The sequence below is a fragment of the Mustela nigripes genome, chromosome 10 (genome assembly GCF_022355385.1).
Source record: "Mustela nigripes isolate SB6536 chromosome 10, MUSNIG.SB6536, whole genome shotgun sequence".
NCBI lineage: Eukaryota > Metazoa > Chordata > Mammalia > Carnivora > Mustelidae > Mustela > Mustela nigripes.
This window is the reverse complement of record NC_081566.1, coordinates 25,543,342-25,568,636: the sequence shown is the minus strand read 5'-3', so window position 1 is coordinate 25,568,636 and position 25,295 is coordinate 25,543,342. Positions and strand designations below refer to the sequence as shown.

At 39.8% G+C, this 25,295-nt stretch overlaps 1 protein-coding gene across 1 annotated transcript in view; it reads left to right on the top strand.

Moving 5' to 3' along the window:
• The window catches only part of PAPPA2 (pappalysin 2), a 286,664-nt gene that overhangs the window by 213,270 nt on the left and 48,099 nt on the right, over positions 1–25,295 (top strand). The window contains exons 17-18 of the mRNA XM_059412848.1: positions 21,807–21,975; positions 23,371–23,506. Of these exons, the coding sequence (XP_059268831.1) occupies positions 21,807–21,975; positions 23,371–23,506 (305 nt within the window). The remainder of the gene's footprint in view (positions 1–21,806; positions 21,976–23,370; positions 23,507–25,295) is intronic.

Sequence of the window (25,295 nt, the reverse complement as noted above, 5' to 3'; positions counted from 1 at the left end):
TTCACCTGCATGGGCATATGCCACAGTCACACACACAGGTTGACCAGGTGTGCTTTCTGGAAGGCTATTCCTTCCCATAGGATATCCCACAGACTCACCTCGGTGATTTCAAAAGAATCTCTGCCCTAATTATCGTTATCCTTGAAAGTAAGTGTTGAGAGCTTCGCAGGTATTGTCACCTGAATCCAGCCGTGAGAGGACCATCCTCATTGGGTCCGTTGGAAACTTGCGATGGTGGCTCTGGGAGACACCACCTGCGCTGGTCCCAGTCCAGCCATTTATTACCTGTGTCATGCTGGGACGGTTTCCTTCTCTGCCTTAGTCTTTCTCATCTGTAAAATGAGGATAGTAACAGTAATATCTACCTGACAGGGCTTGGTGTAAGGACTAAATATATTAATCAATTAATAAAATACAAGGCCTGGTAAATTTATTTATTTATTTATTTTGAAAATTTTTATTTATTTATTTGACAGAGAGATCACAAGTAGGCAGAGAGGCAGGCAGAGAGTGGGGAGGGGGAAACAGGTTCCCTGCTAAGCAGAGAGCCCAATGTGGGGCTCGATCCCAGGACCCTGGGATCATGACCTGATCCAAAGGCAGAGGCTTTAACCCACTGAGCCACCCAGGCACCCCTGGTAAATTTATTTTTAATACATAAAGTATATGAGCCATTAATATTATTGTAGTCTCTCTGCTTTCTCCCTGCTGGACTTCCTGTGTTCATACTCCTAGACCGGGAAGCCAGGGGTGCCTTTCTTCTGATCAGAAAGAACAAAAGGAAAGACTTTGAAGAGAGTCATGCTGGGCTTCAAATCCCAGTCATCTTCCCTTTATATCAGCTGAGTAACCTCAGGCAAGTTACTTAACTCTTTGGGTCTCAGTCTCCTTTGTAAGTTGAGGATCATGCCCACATCAGAGGCTTGAGTGGAAGATGAAATGAGACAATCACATCCAACCCAGAGTATGCCTTGTGCCAATTGCTCAATATACGGTTTCAGAAAAAGGTTTTTCTGAACAACAACAACAAAAACAAATAAAAAGCTTTCAGAAAAACAAACTCCTTGTACTCAGTAAAATAGTAGCTATTCTTTCCCTATCATAAATTATGTCTATATAGGACAACATTCAGTTCATTTCTTACAGGACTTAATTAAAAGTCTGTCCATAGTAGGTTTTTTGTTTGTTTGTTTTTAAAGATCGTTTTTGTTTTTGTTTTTTGAACTAACAAGATCCCAGCTGTGGCGTTATCAATGATGCCAAGACACACCAGCTTTGCTTATAAGTTAAAATTCTCTAAAGGGACAGAAGAATATCAGGAAACTTGCTCTCTGGCTCGCACGTGCCCTTCACCCCACCATCTTACTATGGGGTGGATTGAGTCTGGCTTTGCCCAGCACCTTGCTCTCCAGAGAAAGCCCAGCCTTCTATGTGGGAGGGAGGGGAGCAAGTCAGGCGAGAGCCAGGCTGATGAGAATATGAATAATACTGATGAAAAATTCATAAGAAGCAGCACCCTGGTTCAGTGGACTCTAGCAGATATAGTCAACAGTTTTTGACAACCGAAAACACATTTGCATGGGATTTTCGTAGGATCTTGATCAATTTGCATAGGTACCCACTGATAGGCATTGAGGACCCAGGTGATCTTCAAGCGCTAATGGGATTACAACTCCTCTAAAGCCAGCTGTTTTGGGGCTTCCCCCACCCCTCATTTCCTGCCTTCCTTTACACAGACTTGCAGCTGACTCAGGTGTCTGCAGAACAGGGCAGCAAAGAATAATGGAGGGGGAGAGGAAAGTCTCAGGACCAGTGAGAACTGAGGGAGGAGGGATGACTTCCGGCTCCATCAGCCCACGGCTGAGCTGTATGATGGGAACGAGGCTCCCCCGCCAGAACTGTAGACTCTCGGCCTTACCCTGCGCCTCGGACGTGGGCAGCTGCCCCAGCCCCGGCAGGGGCACACAGAGGCCATTTGTTGGCACGGCTTTTCTGGTTGAGAAACTGGGAGCTTGCAACATAGGCATCGGTTTTGGCATAAACATTTACATTCACAGACACTGTGCTGAGGAAAGATTAAATTATTTACCACACTGTGTAAACTGATTTAAATCTTAGTTTACACCTGTTTACACAGCGGGCGGCAGATTGGTCATCAGAAGTTTGCAAGTCAGGCGTAAATCACTGTCACTTGCGGCTTCTGTTTACCCAACGAACTATGTCAGCCTTGTTCCTCACTTGGTGGAAAGAGCCCAGAGTTATACAAATAGGGCTCTAAATTTCTTTCTAGGACATGCAAGCAGGAGAAGAAGAAATTGAGAAAAGTGGGCAGGGAGATCAATCCAGATGGAACGGGCACATGCTAATTTTATGCAGTTCTTCCAGGAGTGGAAAAAACCCACTTGAGGGTCAGATTTGTGGTTTGTTGTCTGCATGACTGAACAAACGACTCAATATCCACATGTCTCAATTTTTGCATCCATAATGTGAGGGGTAGGAATTTCTATCCAACAGTGTTATTTTGAGGCTGAAAGGAGGTAAATGTTCTAGAAGCATTTTATCACCTATGATGTTCAATATAAGTACCACATATTGCTTTTTGTTCATTTCTTTTTATTTATTTACTTTTTTTAAAGATTTTAATTATTTATTTGACAGGCAGAGATCACAAGTAGGCAGAGAGACAGGCAGAGAGAGCAGGAAGGGAAGCTCCCTGCTAAGCAGAGAGCTCAGTGCGGGGCTCGATCCCAGGACCCTGGGATCATGACCTGAACCGAAGGCAGATGCTTAACCCACTGAGCCACCCAGGCACCCCTGTTCATTTCTTTGTAAAACAAGGAAACAGCTACAAAAATGTCAACAAGTACATTCCCTTCCTGCTCTTCTCAAGTCTATCAAATGTTGTTTCAAGAGAAAAGAAAGACAAGTACTGGATCTGACTTTTCTCTTTGGATCAGGCCATCTAAGTCTTGTTCCATTCAGCTCAGAGGTGGCCGGGAGGGCATAGCTGCAGCTGGCAAGTTCATCATGTGCAATGCTCTGTGCTGGTCTGAGGAGACACATGCGAAGAGGATCTAGGCTCTGACATCCAGGAGTGCACAGCCTCTGTGCTCCCTCTTTCATCTGTTTTATTTTCCCTTGAAGCAAAACAGAGGAGACAGCAACACCTCACCCCTAGATTCCTGTCCTCTTCTTCCCAGGATGTGAAAGAGGCATTGCCCACCCTGGATCTAGTCCCTGAGGACAGGGAAGTGCAATGGCTTAGGCCTGGGTCAGGGACTCTGACTTTGAAGTCCTAGCTGGAGTCAGCATCACCCAAGTCCATTGGATTCCCCAGAGGGAAACTGAGAAGGAGGGTAAATGAATATTGGTGGAGCCAAAAAATAATAATAATAATAGTAATAAAATCAATAAAACAAAAATAAATATCCATTATGTAGGATAGCTACCCAGTGCTATAGCCATATCATGAAATAGCATACTACCATCGAAGATGTTTGGAAGAATATTAAAGACATGGGAAAACATTCTCAATACAGTGTTAGGTGGATAAAAGCAAGAAAGTAACTGTTATAAATGTTATAGTCTCTGCTTTTCAAATTAAAAGAATATTTTTATCACTTTTATGATAGCTAGAAATGCTTATGATATTAGTAGTTGTAATCTCTAGGTAGTAGGCTTATCTGCTTATTTATATTTGCTCAATTTCTTGATTTTATGAGACAAATTGATAAACAGTTTAAAAACTAAATAATGAAGTGAGCAATTAAGAGCAGATTATAGCAATTTGTCAAGGCAGAGAGTAATCAAAGGAAAACTAGGCATCTCTCTCTAAATAGGTGAACCCAGAAGAGACCAGCACTCCCAAGATGACATGAAGAAAGGTCTATGAACTTTCCACCTTATATGCAGATCTTTCTATGTTTTGAGGACAGAACTGTCTGTATTCTCAAAGACCACCTCATACATTTTCTCCTCCAGTCCTAACACCTCTTCCCAAACTTCCAGCATATCACCTCACTTCCCAAAGTTAAGAGTCTACCCAGCAGTGGGCAAGCTAATCTATACCCCAAATACACCCTCCCCCTTCCTGCTGTCCAAAATGAAGTTTGCCACATTTGCTCTGGACCCCATCTCCTTTCTTGGGATTTCTCTCCATCCATTTACCTTCTTCACTACATCGGAGGCATCTCTCTTCCTCTTGCTTATTCCTTCTCTTTCATTATGCTCAGGTTTCTCCCATGTTGCAACTCAAATGAGCAGAACCTTTCCTTGATCCCCTGTCCCCGCTCCCAACTACCACTCTATCTTTCTCTCTCCTTTCACAGCGAAACTTCTAAGAGTTATTTGTATTTACTCTCTCTAGCTTGCTATCTTTTCTCTCCTTCACCCTTGGACATTCATGTTTTTACTCCTGTCTCTTCACTAGAGCTGTGCCTGCCATGGATCTTTCTGCTGTCAAGTGCAGTGACTCTTCTTGGTTCTCAGGTTACTTGAGAATATTTCTTTTAGGTTGTGGTCACTATGAGAAATAGGTGTGGGTGTTGAAGCTCTCCATAATTTGGTGTAGATGTTGAAACTAATGATATCACATATAAACTAAGAGACTCTGAAAAGGGTTATTACTCACATAATGAGGTCTTCTGGAAAGTGAATGGGAGGATCCCAGGTTGACCATCAAACTACTGGAGAAACCAGGGAAAGGAGAGGGCCTGGGGTTTTATGGTGCTTGGGGACTAGGGCTTATGTCATGTGAACAGAACCTGTGTGGTTTGAACTTTCTGCTGAGGCCAAAGGAGGAAGCATCCAGCTTTCTGATGGGCTTGCTCAGATGTGGGAGATGTTGGGTCTTGAAAACTGTTGCAAACATTAAAAATGGAGTCAGGCTTTTTTATTATAACATAGCTGGCTACACTCTGCTTGAAACTTCTTCCTTGATTTTGTTCTTTTTCACTCCCTGATTTTCCTCCTTCTTCTCTATCGCTTCTCAATTTTATTGTCTAGCTATCTCCCCTCTGCCCATTTCTTCAAAGTTGGTGTTTTTCTGAGCTCACTTTTCTCTCTTGTTCTACACACTTGTCTGGGAAGAAGCTCATTTACTCTGTAATTTCATACATCACTCACATGCCAATGGTTCTTACATCCACACCTCCTACTCTAATGTCTTCCCTTCTGGGCCATAAGGACCATTAGAACAACTGATTGTGGATATAGCCACTTAGATATCACATCTGCATTTTAAACTCTTATTATCTAAAACAGAGCCTATTATAATCTATTTCAAACATCAACATCCTCTGTGTTCTCTGTGATTGGTCAGACCAAGAACCTGCACATAACTTGAGACTCTTCAGTGTCCTTTACCCCCAGTCAAACCAGTCATCAACTTCCGTCAAGTGTTGTCTTACTGACTCTCAGGTAGGACCATTTCTCCCCATCTCTGTTGCCACTTCTCTGTAATATGCCTCCATTCTTTTTCACTCTTGAACTGATCTTTCTGACTTTTGTCTTTTTCCCTTCAATACCTTCACCACTTTCCAGCAAAACTGATCTTCAAAAAACAGAATTCCAATTACAGTTTTCCCCTACATAAAATAGAGTGGCCAGCCATTTCACTAGGAAAATTTAAAAATCTTAAAATAGTTTCCATGTGGACATTGCTTACTTATGTAAGGCTCATTGCCTACTTGCTTCCCTGGGAGACCACTTCCCTTCAACTGCTCTTTTTCACTCCCTGATTTTCCTTCTCCTTCTTTAGGCTCTCATACCATTGGATTGATTTTACTTCGTTATCTAAGCCATGGCTTATGTGCCTCTTGGCCAGAACTCTCCCCAACAGTGACCTTTGCCTTTGCTGACTCTGACTCTCACAGTTTTAGCTAGGAAGACTACCAAAACTCCCCAGTCTGTAAGCACTGCCCTTCCCAGGGAGACATTGCACACAGAGCTTCCTTGACAACAGCATCTACCTTGCTAAGTAGAAATGGTCTGGTTACTTGTCTATATTCTCCAAGAGACCAGAAATATTTGTTTAGCTTCATGTATCCAATAGCTATGACATTTATTGGTAGGTACCAATAAATACTTTATGAATGAATGAAAATAAATGTTAGAAAAATATTATGGAATTTGATATTAAAGTTGATACTAACAAATGGTGAAGGAAAGGGGACAGTTTCCTATGAGGCAACAGTTTCCTATGAGGGACTGAAGATCTCTATTTCAAGGGCTTTAGAGTAGAAGAACTCTAAAAAATTTATATGTGTATGTTTCTTTTTTCTAGCAATTATCTCAGTAACAAGGAAGGAATTGTCTTCTCCAAAGACTGTTTACTTTTATCTGTTCAGCACACATATAAACTTGATTAGCACAACTCTATACAAGTTAGTAGTCACACAAATGGATTAGACCTCTCAACAAGCTCACAAGAACAACAGTTCTCATACCTGGCTGCACATTAGTGTCATTTGGCAAGATTTTAAAAATCCTAATATTCAGCTCATGCCCCAAACCAATTACATCAGAATCTCTGCAAGTGGGACACAGGCATTAGTGTTTTGCAAAGCTTCCCAAGTCTCTCTAATAAGCAGCCAAAATCAAAAAGCACAAGGTTCTAGGGGAACCTTTGTTTCTGTAAGAACAGTATCAGTCATGGGATTTTGACTTGTCTAAAAATATCCAGAGTAATGTTTTCTTCTTTCAAAATTAGTATAATAGCACTTTTGCATGCCAGATTTTTACATGTCTCTTTGGGGCTTATTTATATTTTGAGTTAATCAAAAGAATACAAACAATTGTAACTCCAAAGAAATTGTAGTAGTTTCATGAGTTCTTTCTTACTGACATTTTACAACACATCCACAGGCTCCTTTAAGCTGCTTTCTTTGCCTTCCATACAATTTCCTTCCACATACAAATCATTGTTCATCACCCCTTTGTTGTTTCATTAACTTGACTTCCCAGGAAACTAAAATAAATGTTTATCGAAAAGACCGTATTATATTCTCCCTTATCTTTCATTCCCATGGTTTCCTTTTTCTCATTAGGTGTTATCTTTATGTGGGAAGGTTAGATTAACCTCATTAGGACTCATAATCAATTTAACTTACAAATTATTCCAACCCTCTAACTTAGACAGCCTCTCCCTCTGTAAGTCATTCATCAAGATGCCATTTGAAAGGTGCTGCGGTAGTCAGATCTTTTTTAGAGTGATTGTAAACAGCCATACTTTCTGAGAGTCACTCACTGTATCCGCTTTTCCAAAGAACACAGATATATTTAGTTCTATAAACACAAATGTAGGTTAAGACTATAAAAAATAGGCCTCACATTAGGACTATTTAGTGTTGGTAAACCTCTTTAATGGGAGTTTGTCTCCTCTATGTGGGGGAGGGCTTGGGATGGTCATGGACAATACTTGCAGACTTGACCCATCTCTACACACAAAGGTGGTTTGGTATGGCAGAGAGTTAAAAAGCTTAAGGCCTTGGCTCTGTTGTGTTGGGTTGATGATATAATAAGATGATAGTATAATATGGTATATTATGATATAGTAATGCATAGCTTGATATACTATAATAATAATAATATGTTTCAGTATATTATTAGACAGATGAGGAAACTAAGACCCAGAGTATCATTAGCAACCTCCCCACAATCACTCAGCCGATTTGTGTTCAACAATTCTGACTCCAAAGCCCATGTTCTTGGCTAAGAAGACTTTCAGTATTGAGCAAATTACTACTCTCTGGACCTTTTTTCCCTGCACATCTGTAAAATAAGGGGGAAGCTTGAGTGATTTCCAGCTCTAGAAGTCTGTATTTTATTTTCTATCTCAGTAGAATCAATGAGAGGAGTTAACACTTTGGCAGAACACCATTGAGAGAAATGATACATAACAATTTATTGCCACCAGAAAAAAAAATAAAAACAAAAACAGAGAAACTGTAATATGTTACTGCACAGGCACAATATTAGTGGGTGCTACTTAAGGTAATACTTGGAGAACTCGGGTCTGAGTGAACAGTCAAGGTTTTATCTTCTTCCTCCAGATAGGTTTTGGTGAATTGTTCTCTACTCACACCCAAGACTATTGATCAGATCCTGGTCTTCCTTGAAGACTGAATATGGGTACATTTTTCAGATCTCTAAAATTGAGTTTAAAGATTAAGTACTTCCCTGAAACTTCCCTAAAGAAGAAAATTTAGTCAAAATTTATCTTGGCTTAGTGGTAATGCCCACAGGTTCTGGGATTAATGAGATCCAAGTTTGAATCTTAACTCTGCCACCTATTAGTTCTTAGACCTTGGGTAAGTTACTGATCTATACTGAACATCACTGTTTTTATTTACAAAAAGGATATTAGGAAATAGAAGTACTTATAGCTTTTTATAAGGATTGAATTGGATAATAGATGTAAAGAAGTGAACACAGTTCTTAGTCATATGAAGCTTTAGGTCGGCAGTTCCTGGTATTTTATCATTACCATTATCATCATCAGGTTAATGACCCTTGCAAAATGACCGTTGCTTTTGGTGTATTTAGCAGGTAAAGTTCTTTAACAAGGAAAACACTCAGCTACATTTTTATCAGTGGCTATTGTCTCCCATCCATTGTTGATGGCCTATACACTTGAAAACAACATAGGGACAGAAAGACTGAAGCTGGCATTCCAAGTAGGACGTACAGGTCTTTGGTAACCAGGGCCAGTGGGAGAGTACCCTTCCTCTGCCTACAAAACACACACACACACACACACACACAACACACACACTCACACACACTCAGGAAAACAGGAAGTTCATGAAATTTTAAAAATATATTTGCCGTTCCCTCACCCAATCAGAACCCTCTCATGCTGCTTTCAAGTCAGTGAGTTATCTAAATGCTACAGTAGACCATCAGAGGGAAAAGGGTGCTGTGTGTGTGGGGGGGGGGGGGCACAGAAATGAAATAGGCAGCAAGATAGAGCTGGACATACTTCAAAAATTGGGGCAGGCACATAAGGTCAGACTGTTTGGGGAGCAGAATGGAAGGGCATGTCCTGGAGACGTCACTTAGATTTTGAGACTCTTGATCTTTTTGAATTGTACCTTGAACTTCTGAGGTTCCACTGATTTTATTGTATCATAAAAAGGGAAAGAAAGACTTGGCTAATGAAATGTAAATGTGTAGTTTAAACAAATGCTAACCCTCTTTAAATATCCCGAATTTGCAATTTCTAAAGTCAGTAAAATAATCTACATAATTTTCAAACTCTGCCTCATAACATTGTGCATATACACATAAGAATAGCTGTTAAACCTATGGGTATGCATAGACAGAGACACATGTGCTACCTATGATTTGCCAGTTAAGGGACATACTATAATCTCTATGTACACTCATGCATCTGTGAGAAATAGAACTTTGTTTTCTTTCCATTAAGACGTTGTCTGGCTTTATAATTAGTGCTTACAGTAAATACATTCAAAGTTTATTCTTGGAATCCTCAATTCTCTTGCCATTGTAGGATAATGTGAGCTTTAGGCTAATTGATTACAGCCTCTTTTGGCATCGAAGTGACTAAACCTCTTCGAGCCTTGGCCACTCCAGTGCACACCTGGGTGCAGGCCAGCTCCCTGTCGCAGGCTTCACGGGGCTCCAGCAATTGGCATGCAGGCCTTTACTTTAAACACAGCATTCGCTGAACTCATCAATTTCCCTGTGACCTTCAATCTTAAGTTAGAGAACATCTGATTGTAAAACTGTCCTTCATCTTTTGATATTTTATTGACTGCTGATTTATCTATTAATCAAGAAGAGTAATTTTCAAAATATTATATGAGATGGCAGTGGATTTTACACACACACACACACACACACACAGAGCAGTAGGACTTTCTTCAACCCATACTTTCTCTCCCTGATGCCTTTTCTTTGCTTTTTCCCCCCACCCCCTGCCCCATTCTCTGTCTCAGGCTCCTGCTAATCCCTTCCTTTGGTCCGGTGAGTGACCATTTTCATTGTGACTTGCCTTTGCTGTCTAGAGGTGGAGTCAGGTCAGGCCAAACTGATTTTTAAACCATCTCCTGAAGGACCCTAAGTGGGACAAAAATCTGAAGAACTGAGCAGGGTGGGAAGACTGAGTAGAATGTTAACACTGACCACTCATCTCACACACGCAGGGGGAGAGAGAGAGAGAGAGAGCAGAGAGAAGGACAGAAGGACAGAGGAGTGTGGTTGAGTAGATCTGTTACTGGAGCTAATAATTTCTGCTGCTCATTGAGAATTGTTTGTGCTATTCATTTTATTACATACCTTATATGCACTAACTTAAGTAATCTTCTAATAAGTCTCTAAGGATGCTATTATCAACCCCATTTTTCAGATAGGAAAACTGAGAAAAGAAAGCTGAGTAATTTTTTTTTTTAAGCCGGAGATGTATTTAGAGCCACATCTGGAGTTCAAGCGTTCGTGTCCTGATTCCAAATCATCTGCTCTTCGCCACTGTATTCCTGAGGGAATCACCCACTGCAGCCACTAAAAGCCTGCTGAAGGTCCCTGGGACCTCTGACTCTTTGTCTTTAGTCAAGGAAAGTTTCGAGGAGAATGTTAACCAGCCTTTTCATTCTAGCCCACATGAAAAAGGTGCGCTATTAGGCATACTGCACACATGGGATTCCCCCATGTAAAATCCACAAAGTCCTTAGGTATATCACAACCTTCTAGAAGTCCTGATAACTCCTTAACAGGTTTAAGGAGTGTTGCTGTGAATTCTAGACAAAGAGGCACAGAAAGAGCTTGGCTTTCTGAAAGTGGCCAGGGACATGCAGTGATTGAATAGTTAATTTCCAAGGTGAGGACGTGGATATGTGTTTGCACTGTGAGCACTTCTTGTCAGGCCTGTCTGTGAGTTGGACTGACCAGGAGCAGAGATGTAACAATACCTGAATACCTAGTATTCATTTATACATGAAAACTTGGTGAAGATAGGCAAAGGATTTCTTGCAATGAGAGAACCTGTCCTCTGAAATTGAATTCATACATTTTGTGGCCCCTTTCTTCCAGAATTTTGTCCCAGTTGCCTTCCCTCAAGCTCTTTTCCTCCCCACAAAATAAAGCAAGATAAAACTGAACATATTTAAAAAATTAGGGTGGGCACATTTATAATTTTCCCATTTACATTTGGCCAAGATTTCAAACAGACTCTACCTTTCACTCCTCTGGCTTCTTGCATGCATTAATCTTCTGGCAGGTATGCTCTTCTTCTCCTTCCCTGCCTAATTGAACCCATCTCTTAGGTTTCTTTCCTCATGTCCTTCATGTCCCAGGGAAGTGCTGGGGGCTCCCTCTTTGGGCTCCTATAGGTCAGTATTCTGGTTCTCTTATGGTATTAATATTTGTTTCTAAAACCATATGACCTAATGTAATGCATAGGCATGTAGTAGATGCTCAGTGAATATTTGTTGGCTGGATGTATGAATGGACAAATAACTGAATGATGAGAGATGGGTGAGGCAAGAGATTCCTATGTAATAGTATTTGTCTTGGAACCAGTTCACTCCTGCATTTCATTGTAACCACTGGGTCCTCAAATATACACTTAAGGGAATGAATTTTAGAATTCTGCAATAATGTTAATTGCCATTGTATATGTTTGGGTTTAAATTGCATGCATTGCAAAAACTTCAGAATATTTTGAAATCTGGGGGTAACCTGATTTGGTAGACGATAAACCCTGTTAGCTCTATGGAGAATTATGTGAGAGGCCCAGCAACTCATGCAAAAGAGATTAAGTGGGAGCTAGTGAACTCAAAATGAGGGAGGCTAAGGTTAGACAACTAAGGCAGGGCAACAAAAGTGGAGAAGGAGCCCCAAACTTGAGTTAGGTGTTCAGACCTGGGACAAGGCTTTATTGCATCTGCCAACTTGGAGGCCTAAGTTTTAGTAGCAGGAAGCCCAAAGACAGAAGTGAGGGGTGGGACTTTGAAGTAGAACTATCTATGTACTTTTAGGACTTAGCACACTGCTCATTTTGACAGAAAGGCTCTATTTTACATGGAAGAAGAGCTTTGTAAGGGAATTTTTTTTTTTTTTTGAGTCAGGGAAAAATGGAAAACCAAAGCCAATGTTTCTGGTGGGATGGTCCTACTAATACTAATTCTTGTCCAGTGGAGTGGACTGAAGCTAAACATCGAGGGCCTGCTCTGCAGAGGTTGGACTCACTGATGGGCTGTGGACTGACCATGACCAAAGTCTGCCTGCTCTTTATTGAGGATATTGGCTTGAGAAACCAGGTCTGTAGTTTGTTAAGAGGGTGTCACACTCCCTGATTTTGGAAGTGCTGATGGTTTGCCCAGGGGTGGGGTAGAGGATTTTGTCTTTTAACAGAGCCTAGAGTAGTGCTTCTCAAACTTGAATGTGCAAAGGAATCACTTGGGGATCTTGTTTAAGTACAGATTCTGATTGAGTCTGTCTCAGGTGGGATCTGAGATTACGCATTGCTGACAAGCTCCTGGGAGATTCTAGTGCTGCTGTTCTGGGGACCACACTGTAAGTGGTAAGGGGATAAACTGTATTCTGAGTAAAGAGGCTTCAAATTTCAACTCAAAAGCTGACCATGTGCCACACAAAACACTTAGCCAATGAATGCTTCCATTTCCGAATCTGTTATGGAAATAATGCGGTTACTCCTTGCTTTACCCCCCCCCCCTTTTTAGGGGTGTTCTATGTGGTAGTATTTTGTGACATGCAGTATAAATGTATGAGGTAACAGGAGATAGTTTATCTGCAGCTCCATTTCTAGGAATAATGGTGCTTCCATACTGTGATTTAGACATTGGCATCAGATGGATCATGGTACCAATCCTTTTTCTTCCATTAACAAGTTAGATAACCCTAGACAAGTTATCCTACTTTTCTAAACCTTACTTATCTCATCTATAAAATAAACATTTATATACCATACATTGTGCTGGAGAGTGAAGATATAATAGTAATAAGGTCTTATTCTTACCGAGTTTACATTCCAGTCGAGGAGACAGGAAATAAATTACTAAAACCAAAAAAACCCCAATATAATTAGAGTATGCATTCCTTGAAAGACACAGGTACTTTGACTAAAAACCAAAAATAACAAAAGTATAAAATAAGGTTGCTCTGGGGTGGCAAAAATTATTTTTAGATAGGAAGAAGAGCCAGTCAGAAGAACAAAAAGAAAAACACAAGCAGAAAGAATAGCACCAAAGTCCTTTGGCAGGAAAGAACTTGGTTGTACTCGGGATTCTAAGTCCAATGTGGACAAAGTACATTAAAGAAAGTGAATGGGGTAGATGAGGTCAGAGAAAGTGGGAACAGATTACGCAGGATCTTGTGACTGAGAAGTGAGAAAGTTTGGATTTTTTTTTTCCATACAAGAAGAGGAAATTTGAAATGTTCTAAGCAAGAAAATGGCATGATGTAATGTATTAATTTATTTTATAAAATATCTCTCTAACTGGTGTTTGCCAACTGGATAGGAAGCGATCCAGAGAAATGGGGTATCCAGTTAGGAGGTGAGAGGTGGGAACTGGGACTAGCACTCATGACAATAGAGAAGCAAGAGGTATGGGAATAGATTCTGGAAATATTTGGGAGGAAAAGCTGAGAAGACTTGCTGGTGGATTGAATCAGATCAGATGGGAGGGGATGGGAAAAAGGTAAGATTGAAGGAGTAGAATCAAGGATTTTTTTTAAGTTTCAAATTTGAGCAACAGGGTAGATGATGGTATGGGGGTGGTAGAGGAAGAGCACATGCAAAGATAAGGTAATGAAGAACTCCCATAATAATAGTCCTTCTTACATGAGGGGGTTAAGAATAAAATGATAGAGATATATATTCTTCTGCACAATTCCAGACCTTAAGTGCTCAATATTTTATTGTTTTTCTGTTATTGTTATTTTTCTTGAGGGACTACCCATTGGAGACACCAGATCCCCTTGATTGGTAAAGACATGATAACTCTCTTGGACTCAACAATCATATTTTTATTTTCTCCAGTGAAAAATAAATATTACTTTTGTGAAAACCCTGCAGTGGTGATAGAAAAATGGGGTAGGGTAGACTCATATGTGCCTCAGGCAACATCAATCAAATTTTCAGCCAAGTCTTGATTACAAGATCTTTATTTCTGGCAATGGTGTAAGAAGCAGAAAGAGCACAGCTGGATTTTCAGCACTAGGTGGATACCACGAGTTCTGGAAATTGGAAAAAGCATCTTATAACTTGGAAGTTATGGTGATTTGTCTGGAGTAGTTTGAAGGAAAATAAATACAGACCTTCCCCTAGCCCCAACTCCTCTCATGATGCCATTTACAGAGTAAGTTGTCTTGCTGTAACTGTTCCTGTTTGGTCTTTGCTAAGCAGATAGCCTTCTTAACCAGGGATGTTAGGTTTGTGATTTTGCTCTCTTATTTCTACACCTAAGATTAATTTTTTCTGTAGATAGGTAGCATAGATTTTAGTGGTTTGCCAACCCGGCTCCATATAAAAACTGCTGGCCAGTTAAAAAAATACAGAGTGTAGGGCAGTCCCAGGACCCTTGATTTAGTAAGAGTGTCAGTCTTGGTTTTTTTTAAGTGTCTCCTACATGATTGGTCTACAAATGTCACTTGGAAGCCATCAGTCTGAGGATTGGGGTGTTATATTATGATTTGAAAATCCTGCATTCTGTTCTTTCTTTTGCCAGTGAATTGCTTGCAAGGTGGCATTGTGCAAGTCACTTCATGGTTCCTAATGTGATAGTTTAGCCTCTTTTACTCCACTGGAATGAAGAAAATATAGACAGCTAATAGTCAGTGAGTAGAGAGTTTCATGTGAAGGACATTTGGACAGGACTAGCAAAGAAGATTGGAATCCCTGGCCTGGTGAAGGTCTGCCTCTGCGCATTGAAGTAGTAGTCAATGCCATCATTCTTTGAAATGCGAACCTATTCACGTTGTGGTTTCAAAGTGCCTCCTAACTCTTGAATCCTAACACCTTACGTGAAGGAGTTGAACCACGGTAAATAAACCATTTTTCTTCATTAATGATTTTAAAAGGCTCAGAGGACACTCTTTAACACTAAACTTAGAAGAGGGAGAGCTGTGGCATCCCTCGAGATTGAAGTCTTGCCATTGCTATAGGCTTTAGTCCCCTTCAAGGGTCCTTTGTGGAAACCAAATTTCCTGGAGCTAAGAGGAATCCAGGACACTGAATTCTTGCCACAATCGCAGTCTCTTATGGCCAGAACCTGACCCTGGCTCTCAAGTGCTAGGCTTTATAACATGGGATCTTAAGGTTAGTGCCATCAACAGGGATTCACAGGCATTGACATGGCACCAGTGACCCAAAGCTTGCTATTGGGCCTTGAGGAACTGACCAATCAAATGGGTTGTGATCAGTCTGAGGGTAGAACTTGAAGTGGATCATCTGTTAAGAGTGCCATGTATAAGCTGTGAGAGTTGTATGGAGAGATGGCCATAGGAGGCCATCCCCATACAAGGGAGAAAAAACTGGGAAGGCGAGTCCATGAAGTTGAGGAGGCAACTTCTATAGAAAGGGACTCCTATAGAAAAAAAAGGCCATTTCCTAGGGAATCAGGTCTGCTTCCCAACCTCCTCTCATTCCTGCCTGTAGTGACTCCTGTGGAATTCATAGGTATCAGTGGGAGCTGTGCTGCTTTCCTTTCTGTCTTCCAGCATTCTCCTTCTCTCTGTTTCACTGATATTGCTGGTGGTTTGCATCACAGGGCCTGTCCTATTGTTTAGCTACCACCTACAATGGGCAACTCACTCTTCCCTGTGCAAGTTTGATATATCTACCTTCACCACTGAGGTTATTAAACTGGCAAGGAAATATATGAAATTGGCATTCTTGAATGGTTCTTCATGCTGGGCAAGAAAAGGGAGGGCTATTTCCATGTTGAAGAGTTCCAGCCAATTCAGAGAAAAATACTACATGAAGTCAAAATATTATAGTTTTGGCCAAGCAAGGGTTTTCCTTTATAACCATGCTGACATGCAAGGTTTTACAGCCTTGCCTCTCCCCTGGTGTCAGTGGTATTGCCTGCTCTCACCAGCTGGAGGATGTCAGTTCAGTAGAGGTAGGGGAAGGATTTCATCTGTGGGATGTAGTAGAAAGAAGAGAGTCCCTGGGAGGATATAAACTCTGTAATGTGAAAGAAGAGTAGAATATTCAGCCTATAAGAGGGACAAAAAAGAGTTTAGTTATAATCAAAAGAACTACAAACCTTTCATTGAAAATAGATTTGGGAAGATATTTTTAAGTGGCATCTTCCTTTAGGGAAAGAAGGCATATACTTAATAGTACATATTGTGTGATTTTATTTATATAAGTTTCAAGAACAGGCAAACATAATCTATGCTGATGAAAGTCAGAATAGTGTATATTGCAAGGCTGTGGGAAGGTTTAACTGTAAGAAACACCAGGGAAATTCTGGAGCACTGGAAATGCTCTATATCTTGATCTGCATGATTACCCAGGTGTATTTACATGTAAAAATTATTTGAGCTGTATAAAGATTTGTGTAATATTCTATATGTAATTTGTTATTCAATACAGAAATTTAAAATGAATCATCTTCTTGTTTTTTGCCAGACTTATAAATATGGTATCAGGATAAAGGACATCTGGGATATTGAATAGGATAGAGATGCTATTAATATTCAAAGTGGGCTGTAGAGAATGAAAAGAACAGTTAAATTGGACACAGTGGAAGGACCACAGGCTTTGGCAGCTACTCACCTAGGCCCTGGTCCTAATATACTTTTTACTGTGGATCTTTGAGCTAGCTTCAAATTTCTCTCATGCTCAGTTCCCTTCTATACATGGTTAATAATATATTTACCTTAACTGCCATTTGGAGGATTCAGTGAAATAATATAGATAGATATTTTGCCAAACATCTAAAATATAACTCAAAAATAGTATTTATTATTAACAGATCATAGATATATGTTCATAAACCATGATGCTTAAGAATTCTAGTCATAAAATCAAACTTCTACTGTGAAATATTCCTGGGAATAAAAGTATGAATCTCAATAACTGTTTAACATCGTACTAAAGAGTAAAAAGCTGAAAGCTTTTCCTCTAAGATTAGGAACATGACAAAGATGCCCACTCTTGCTGCTTTTATTCAACATAGTATTGGAAGTCTTAGCCACAGCAATTAGGCAAGAAAAAGAAATAAAAAACTTCCAAATTGGATAGAAGTAACACTGTCACAATCAGCAGATGATATGATACTATATAGATAAAACCCTAAAGATTTCACAAAAAAAAATCATTAGAACTAATAAAGGAATTCAGCAAAATTGCATTTAATAGTTCAGTGAAGAACTAATAAGTGAAATCAATAAAATTATTTCTATATACTAATAACAAACTACTACAGAAATTAAGAAAACAACCCCATGTAAAATTGCATCAAAAGGAATAAAATGCCTAGGAATAATTTTAACCAAGAAGGTAAAACACCTGTATACTGAAACTCAAAGATATTGATGAAAGGAATTGAAGAAGACAAAAATAAATGGAAAGACATTCCATACTCTTGGACTGGAGAATGAATATTGTTAAAGTATCCATACTGCCCAAAGCAATCTACAGATTCACTGCAATCCCTATTAAAATCCCAATGGTGTTTTTCACAGAACTAGAAGAAACAGTTCTAAAATATGTATGGGGTCAAAAGACTCTGAATAGCTTAAGAAATCTTGAGAAAGAAGAATAAAGCTGGAAGTGTCACACTCCCTGATTTCAACCTGTACTACAAAGCTATGGTAAAAAAAAAAATATGGCATTGTTATAGAAACAGACATTTCTATCAGTGAAACAGAATAAAGATCCCAGCAATAAACCCACAAATATATATATTTTTTCATTGAAATATATATATATATTTCAATTAATTTACAACAAAGGAGCCAAGAATATTCGAGGGGAAGGGACAATAAATGGTGTTGGGAAAAACTGGTCAGCCACATGTGAAACAGTGAAACTAGACCACTGTCTTACATCCTACACAAAAATTGACACCCAGTGGATCAAAGATGTGACTCTAAGGCCTGAAACCATTAAACTCTTAGAAGAAAACAGAGATAAATTCTTCAGCATTGGTCTTGGCTTTGGATTTTTGGGTTTGATTCCAAAATCAAAGGCCACAAAAATAAACAATTGGGACTATATGAAACTAAAAAACTTCACAGCAAAGGAAACCATCAAGAAAATGAAATGGCAGCCTACTGAATAGGAGATAATGCTTGCAAATCATATAACCAATAAGGGGTTAATATCCAAAATATATAAAGAACTCATACAACTCAATAGCAAAAAAGCCAAATAACCCCATTAAACAATGGGCAGAGGATTTAAATAGACATTTTTCCAAAGAAGAGATACAGATGGCCAACAGACACGTGAGAAGATGTTCAAAGTCACTAATTGTCAGGTAAATGCAAATCCAAACCACAGGGAGATATTCTTTCAAACCTGTTAGAATGGCTCTTAACCAAAAGAGAAGAAATAATAGTGTTGAAGAGGATATGGAGAAAAAGGAACCTTTGTATATATTTGTGGATGTAAATTAGTGTCGCCACCATGGGAAACAGTATGGAAGATCCTCAAATAACAAAGAATAGAACTACAGGATGATCCAGTTACTCCATTTTTTATCAAAAAAATAAAAATAAAAACATTAATATGAAGGATATATGCACCCCTATGTTAATTGCACCATTATTTACAATAGCCAAGATATGGAAACAACCAAGTTTCTATCAGTGGATGAATGGATAAAGAAAATGTAGTGTATATACTTATTCCATAGCGGAATACTACTCAGCCATTAAAAAGAAGGAAATTTTGCCATTTGTGACAACATGGATAGATCTTAAGGATATTAAGTTAAGAAAAATAAGTCAGGGAAAGACAAATGCCATATATTTTACTTACATGTAGAATTAAAAAAGCCAAAACAAATGAACAAATAAAACTCATGGATACAGAGAACAAATAGATTGTTATCAGAGGGGAAGGGAGTTGGTAATAGATGAAATGGGTGAAGGAGGTCAAAAGCGTGCTGTAAATAGTAATGAGTTATTGTGGTGATCACTTTGTATGTATATAAATATCAAATTTTCATGTTGCATATCTGAAACTAATGTTATATAATAATTTTGCCCTGGTAAAAACGAACACTCCTTCATTATTTCTAAGTGGAGACTGTTCAAATTATGTTAAACTATTAAAATTTATTTAAATTAGTTGATACTTTGAAAGATATTATTTATTTGAGAGAGAGAGTGCACAAGCAGTGGGAGCAGGAAAGGGAGAAGTACATTCCCCCCTGAACAGGGAGCCTGACACGGGGCTTGATCGCAGGACTCTGAGATAGTGACCTGAGCTGAAGGCAGATGCTTAACTGACTGAGCCACCCAGGTGCCCCTATTTAAATTATTTGAAATCAAGCACAGTCTATGCTGTAGGACCTAGGGCAAATTATTTTACATTTCTGAGTATGTTTCTTTTAGGAATAATAATACTATTTCATGAGGACTATTCTGATCATTCAGTCTGTTACCATGTGTAATGTGCTATGCAATATGCCTAACACACTGTGAATTTTGGTTTGATTATTCTATTTGAAAGATACTTAACTAATGCCAGATGTAAGCCAGATATTATTTAGGGATTATTATGAGGAATTAAAAACAGGAATTAAGAACAAGAATAAGGCACAATCCTTGCCTTCAGCAAGTTTCCACCTTACTGGGAAAGAGAGACATGTGCACATTTATAAAATGATGTGATAAATATTTTACTCAGTGTAACATTGGAATACCGGAGAAGTACACAGGAGGCATTGTATAATGATGTTACAGTCATGAAAAGTTGTGGGCATATTGAAATTTTAAAAGAGCATCATGGCCCTGGAAAATAATAATTCAGGGCCACCATATGGTGGAGTCCATGGCCAAGGAATTATTTCTGTTTTAGAATCACAAGCTGGTAACCAGGATTGCTCTGAATCAGAAGTGGATGCTTTAAAACAGAAACATGGAAAGCTCCTTCAAATTGGCAGTGAATCAGAAGGGGAATGGAATGGAATTCACAGTACCAAGACCTAATTCTGTTGACGTCTTTCTACCTCGAAGCAGCTTCTCTGGTTGGAGGCCATGTTCGTGCATGAGAAGGAAAAGCAGTTCTTTCAGGACAGTGTTGAGTCATGCCTACTTTGAGAATCTGACGAAAGCCATGAATGCTGTCCAAGGAAAAGATGGACTTGGAAACAAACAAAATGGCCGTAGTGATCTCTAGTAAGGTTCTTGCCCTTCTGAAGTTCAGGCTAAGAGTCTCTCTTTTAAAAGAAAATCTCGGGGTACCTGGGTGGCTCAGTGGGTCAAGCCTCTGCCTTCAGCTCAGGTCATGGTCTCAGGGTCCTGGGATCGAGCCCTGCATTGGGCTCTCTGCTCGGTGGGGAGCCTGCTTCCTCCTCTCTCTCTGCCTTCCTCTGCCTACTTGTGACCTCTCTCTGTCAAATAAATAAATAAAATCTTTAAAAGAAAATCTCTATGCTGCACCTTCTCCCCTCTCTGGAGAACTGAGGAATATTGGCAACTTCCTCAATTACATTGCCATATGAACACTGCTGATCCCCACATCACTTCTGAGCAGTCTCCCGAGTGTGTGATAACTTTTTCTTTCCTTCATCCCACCTAGCATTTCCCAGTGCACTGAGGTGTGAGGCTTCTCTGAGATGAAAGGCTTAAATAAAACCCAACTGTAAACAATCTAGACCCTGCACTGATATTTATCAAGCTCTGTTGAGAGTCAGATATCAAATATTATAGGTATCCCTTGTTTTATTGTGTTTCGCTTTATTGTGCTTTGAAGATATTGCAGGGGGGTTTTGTTTTTTGTTTGTTTGTTTGTTTGTTGTTTTTTGTTTTTAACAAGCTGAAGGTCTGTGGCAACCCTACACTGAGAAAATCTATTGGTACCATCTTTTCAACAGCATTTACTCACCTCAAGTCTCTGTGTCATGTTTTGGTAATTCTCGCAATATCTCAGACTTTCTCGTTATTACTGTATTTGTTATGGTGATCTGTGATCAGTATTCTTTGATGTTATTATTGTAATTGTTTGGGGGCACCATGAACCATAACCATATGACAGCAAACTTAATCAATAAATGTTGTATGTGTTCTGACTGCTTCATGGACCAACTGTTGTTCTCCCACTTTCCTCCCTTTCCGTGGGCCGGAATATACCCTGAGAAAAAACAAAACTGGAATTAGTCTGTTTAATAACACTACAAAGTTCTCTAAGTGTTTGAGTAAAAGGAAGAGTCACGTGTCTCTCAGTTTAAATAAAAATCTAGATGTGATTAAGCTTTCATTGTTTTGCATACTTTCAGGCTATTGCACACTTAATAGACTACAGTATAGTACAAACATAAGTTTTATATGCACTGGAGGCCAAAAAATTCATTTGATTCTCATTATTGCGAGATCTCCCATCATGGTGGTCTGGAATGGAACCTGCCATGTCTCCAAGGTATGCCGATACCATAGGATAGCTGTTGCTATCACTGCTAAGTGTACACTACAATTTTTACATCCATGACTTAGAAGTTAGACTGGTGAGAGAGGACATCTGGTTAACCAGAACCAACTGCTCCTACCTATTTGCTAATCCTTATGCCATATCACTGAGAACCCAGTCTTCTCCCATGACCTCCTTGTGGGAGTCTAATGGGCTATTTTGTTTCATGTCTCATCAGCAATTTCCTGAAGATACAGTGCCTGGAGGGTGGAATCTGGGAGCAAGGCAGCTGCGTCCCAGTGGTGTGTGAGCCCCCTTCTCCTGTCTTTGAAGGCATGTATGAATGTACCAACGGCTTTGAGCTCAACAGCCAGTGCATGCTCAACTGTAACCAAGAAAGTGGAAGGGTAAGATGACTTGAACTTGGTTTTGGATCAGACTGTGCTCTAATCTTGATGACCAATCCAAGAATGTTGACTAGAAATGATCAGAGCGAATCCCAATAAGCAGGGGCTTACTAAGTTGGGATTCTATGCAGCTGTGTTGATATTATTCAATAGAAAATTCGGAAGATAACCCCATTTTTGGAATAGTTTAGAACTTCCTCTTGGATAAAAGGAAAAGGAAAAACCTGATGGGTTGGGTTCCTGGGTAAATTCCAAAAAATGACGGGCTTTTTATTTGGCAGTGTGATTATCTCCCATGGATGGCCACTGACCTAACCTGGCTCTGAAAGCTGATGTATTTTTCAATAGAACAGAGTCCTGAACTGAAACACAAATTTCTCAGCAAAGGCTAAGCTGAAAACACTATTTGACTACCATTCTCCCTAGTATTTTGGCATGAGAGGTCTCAAATGAAAACCACAGTCTTATCGTGGTTATGTGATTAAAATCAATTTTAGTTTTGACTCTTTTCAAGCACCACACACACACACATGAGACAGGAAGTTAAGCCGACTTCCTACGCAGAGATCAATGACCTTGACTGCTCTCCTGGCACATGTCTGTCTCAGTGTCCAGCACTCCAAGGTAAGCACTGCTGGACAGATGTGAAAAGAACATGCCATGAAATGAGACTCCTGAGAAATCAAACACATCCGTTTGCACTGATTGTTTAAGGCCTCAAGGAGTTGGCCCCAGATGAAGGGAGAGTTATCTACAGTTTCTAAAATCTTGCTTTCTTGGGTTTTGTGAGTTAACACTGTTTTCTCTGTGAACTGTATACAGTATCCTTTGTGATTATTGGGGATGTGGAGCCAAGAGTCACACAAACCAGCACACATATGGAGAAAGGGAATAAAATTTTGGTGAGATCAAAAGCAACTATGATGTGTCTATTTAAGCAGAAAGTAAAAATACCTTTGGGAAAATTATGAATTGGTTCCACCGGATCATACCCCCTTGAAAAAAAAAATCTGACATTTGCTACAAGCAGCGTTTGTGTGCTTGTATGGATGAATCCATGCAAAACAACACCATCTGTGAAAAAAATTCTAAAAATATCTCCAAATATGTGGGCTACAGTTAACAGTTCACAGAATCCCTATATCCAACACATAAATTTCATTAGAGACAAAATTGTTCATGATTCATGATTTCTACACATCCAAACATCAAAAGATTGTCTTGACTTTTTTTTTTTTTTCGGTCAATAACAACATAGTTTATTATTTCAAAAGTATCTTTTAGTCCAGGTTCTAAGAGTTGGAGAACACTACCATGTCATCAGACCACTTTTTTCCCCTGCTCTAAATGAAGTTAACAAAACAAGCATGGACGTGTTTACCTTTGATATTCTAGCGTCCCATCCTCTGCACTAAGGAGGGACTGTGGACTGAGGAGTTCAAGTTGTGTGAGAACCTGCAAGGGGAATGCCCACCACCCACCTCGGAGCTGAATTTTGTGGAGTACAAGTGTGAACAGGGATACGGAATTGGTAAGTTTGGGAAGAGGTTGTAAATTCTGCTTTCAAATAATCCTTTTATTAGGCCTGGCTGGAGTTTGAGTCCAAGCCATTGTTCTCCCTGAGGAGTAGATGGAAATGCAAGTTGACTTTTAGGTGGTTCAGTAAAAAAATAAAATTTATGTCAAACTCCTTCTTTTTACCCTTCCACATGCCGGTGACATTGGTGTGGCTACTGAGCTCTTTGTGGAATGTCTGGTCATGTTCCCCACTCGCTGCAGGCAGGAGGTGGAGTTATTTGTGGCAGGAGTTGAGTTTAGTCCAAGAGGAAGGGTGGGAATGTGTAGCCAAGCACCATGCATGTGCTGGGCCCCTTCTCTGGTCTTCCGGCAGTTGTTACTGGAGCAGACAGTTCCTCAAAGGGATGATTTGAGATTGCATTTGTTTAGGTTGCTCTTCAACCGTTCTTTCCCTACAGGGGACCAGGCTCCAGAACCTACAAGCAAATTCTTAATCAAGTAATGGCAACTAAGGGTCTCTGTGGTCGGAGCTGATTTATAGTGATGTTAATTCAATTTGGCCCTGGCTGGACCTAAGCATCACAGAAAAGAGATGCTGTTTATGGAAAACTTTGTAAGATTAACCCTGAGTTCTGAACTGCATAAGCAAGGAATAATATTTTTTTAAGATTTTATTTATTTATTTATTTTAGAGAGCAAGAGAGAGAGAGAGAGGACACACATAAGCGGAGGGAGGGGCAGAAAGTGAGGGGAGGCAGAGAATCTCAGGGAGACACTGTACCAAGCATGGAGCCCAACATGGGGCTTGATCTCATGACTCTGAGCCAAAAATCAAGAGTTGGATGCTCAGCTGGCTGAGATACCCAGGCTTCCCAAGTCAGGAGTAATTTCAAGCCATTCTAAGTGTATAATGCCAGTGGGCGTAATTTGAGTGAATAAGAAAGTTCGTTAGTTTCAGAGATGGTTCTCTACCATCTTTAGGTTGTTCTTTGCCCCCAAGATATCTCACAACCAGGCATGGAGTAGTGGGGTGCTGGGACAGGGCCTCTTGAGTGGTGTTTCATGAGCAAAGTCTCATCTCCCCACTCTCTAATTTCTGCATTAAAATGTCACACACTCACATATATAAAGCTCTTAGGAGTCATGTAGCATTTTGAATTATTTTACAAGTTTGCAAAAAAAACATAGAGGTAGATTCAGTGAGAGCCAAAGAGAAGCTTGGAAATGAACAAATCTGTAGATGAGGAAACAGAGAACCTTGGGAGTATGTCATCTTTGGATAGAGTTTTAGAAGATACTTGAGCCCCACATACAAAGGAGCAGAGCAAGATTTTCCTTCAGGAGGCTAACATATGACCAAAGTCTGCTTCTAATTTCCTGTTGCTTCCTCTTTTAATCACATAGGTTTCTTGGCTGCCGGCATAATGATCTTCAGTGGAACAATAGACATTATAAATCTGCCTTCATAATGTCTGGGCCATTTTTTTTTTTTCTCCAGCCGGTAAATTCCTTAGGTAGTAACTGCTATGATTATAAGTCTTCCAGAGATCATATAAGCAGGAATCATATTGAATGTACTTAAAAGGCATCAGTCAGTCAGCTTAGTCTTTGGCTGGCCAGTCCTAGAGTAGGGTCTTGGAGGTCTGCAGGACCAGGAGTTAAACTTTTTTTTTTTAAAGATTTTTTATTTATTTATTTGACAGAGAGAGATCACAAGTAGGCAGAGAGGCAGGCAGAGAGAGAGGAAGGGAAGCAGGCTCCCTGCTGAGCAGAGAGCCCGATGCGGGGCTCGATCCCAGGAA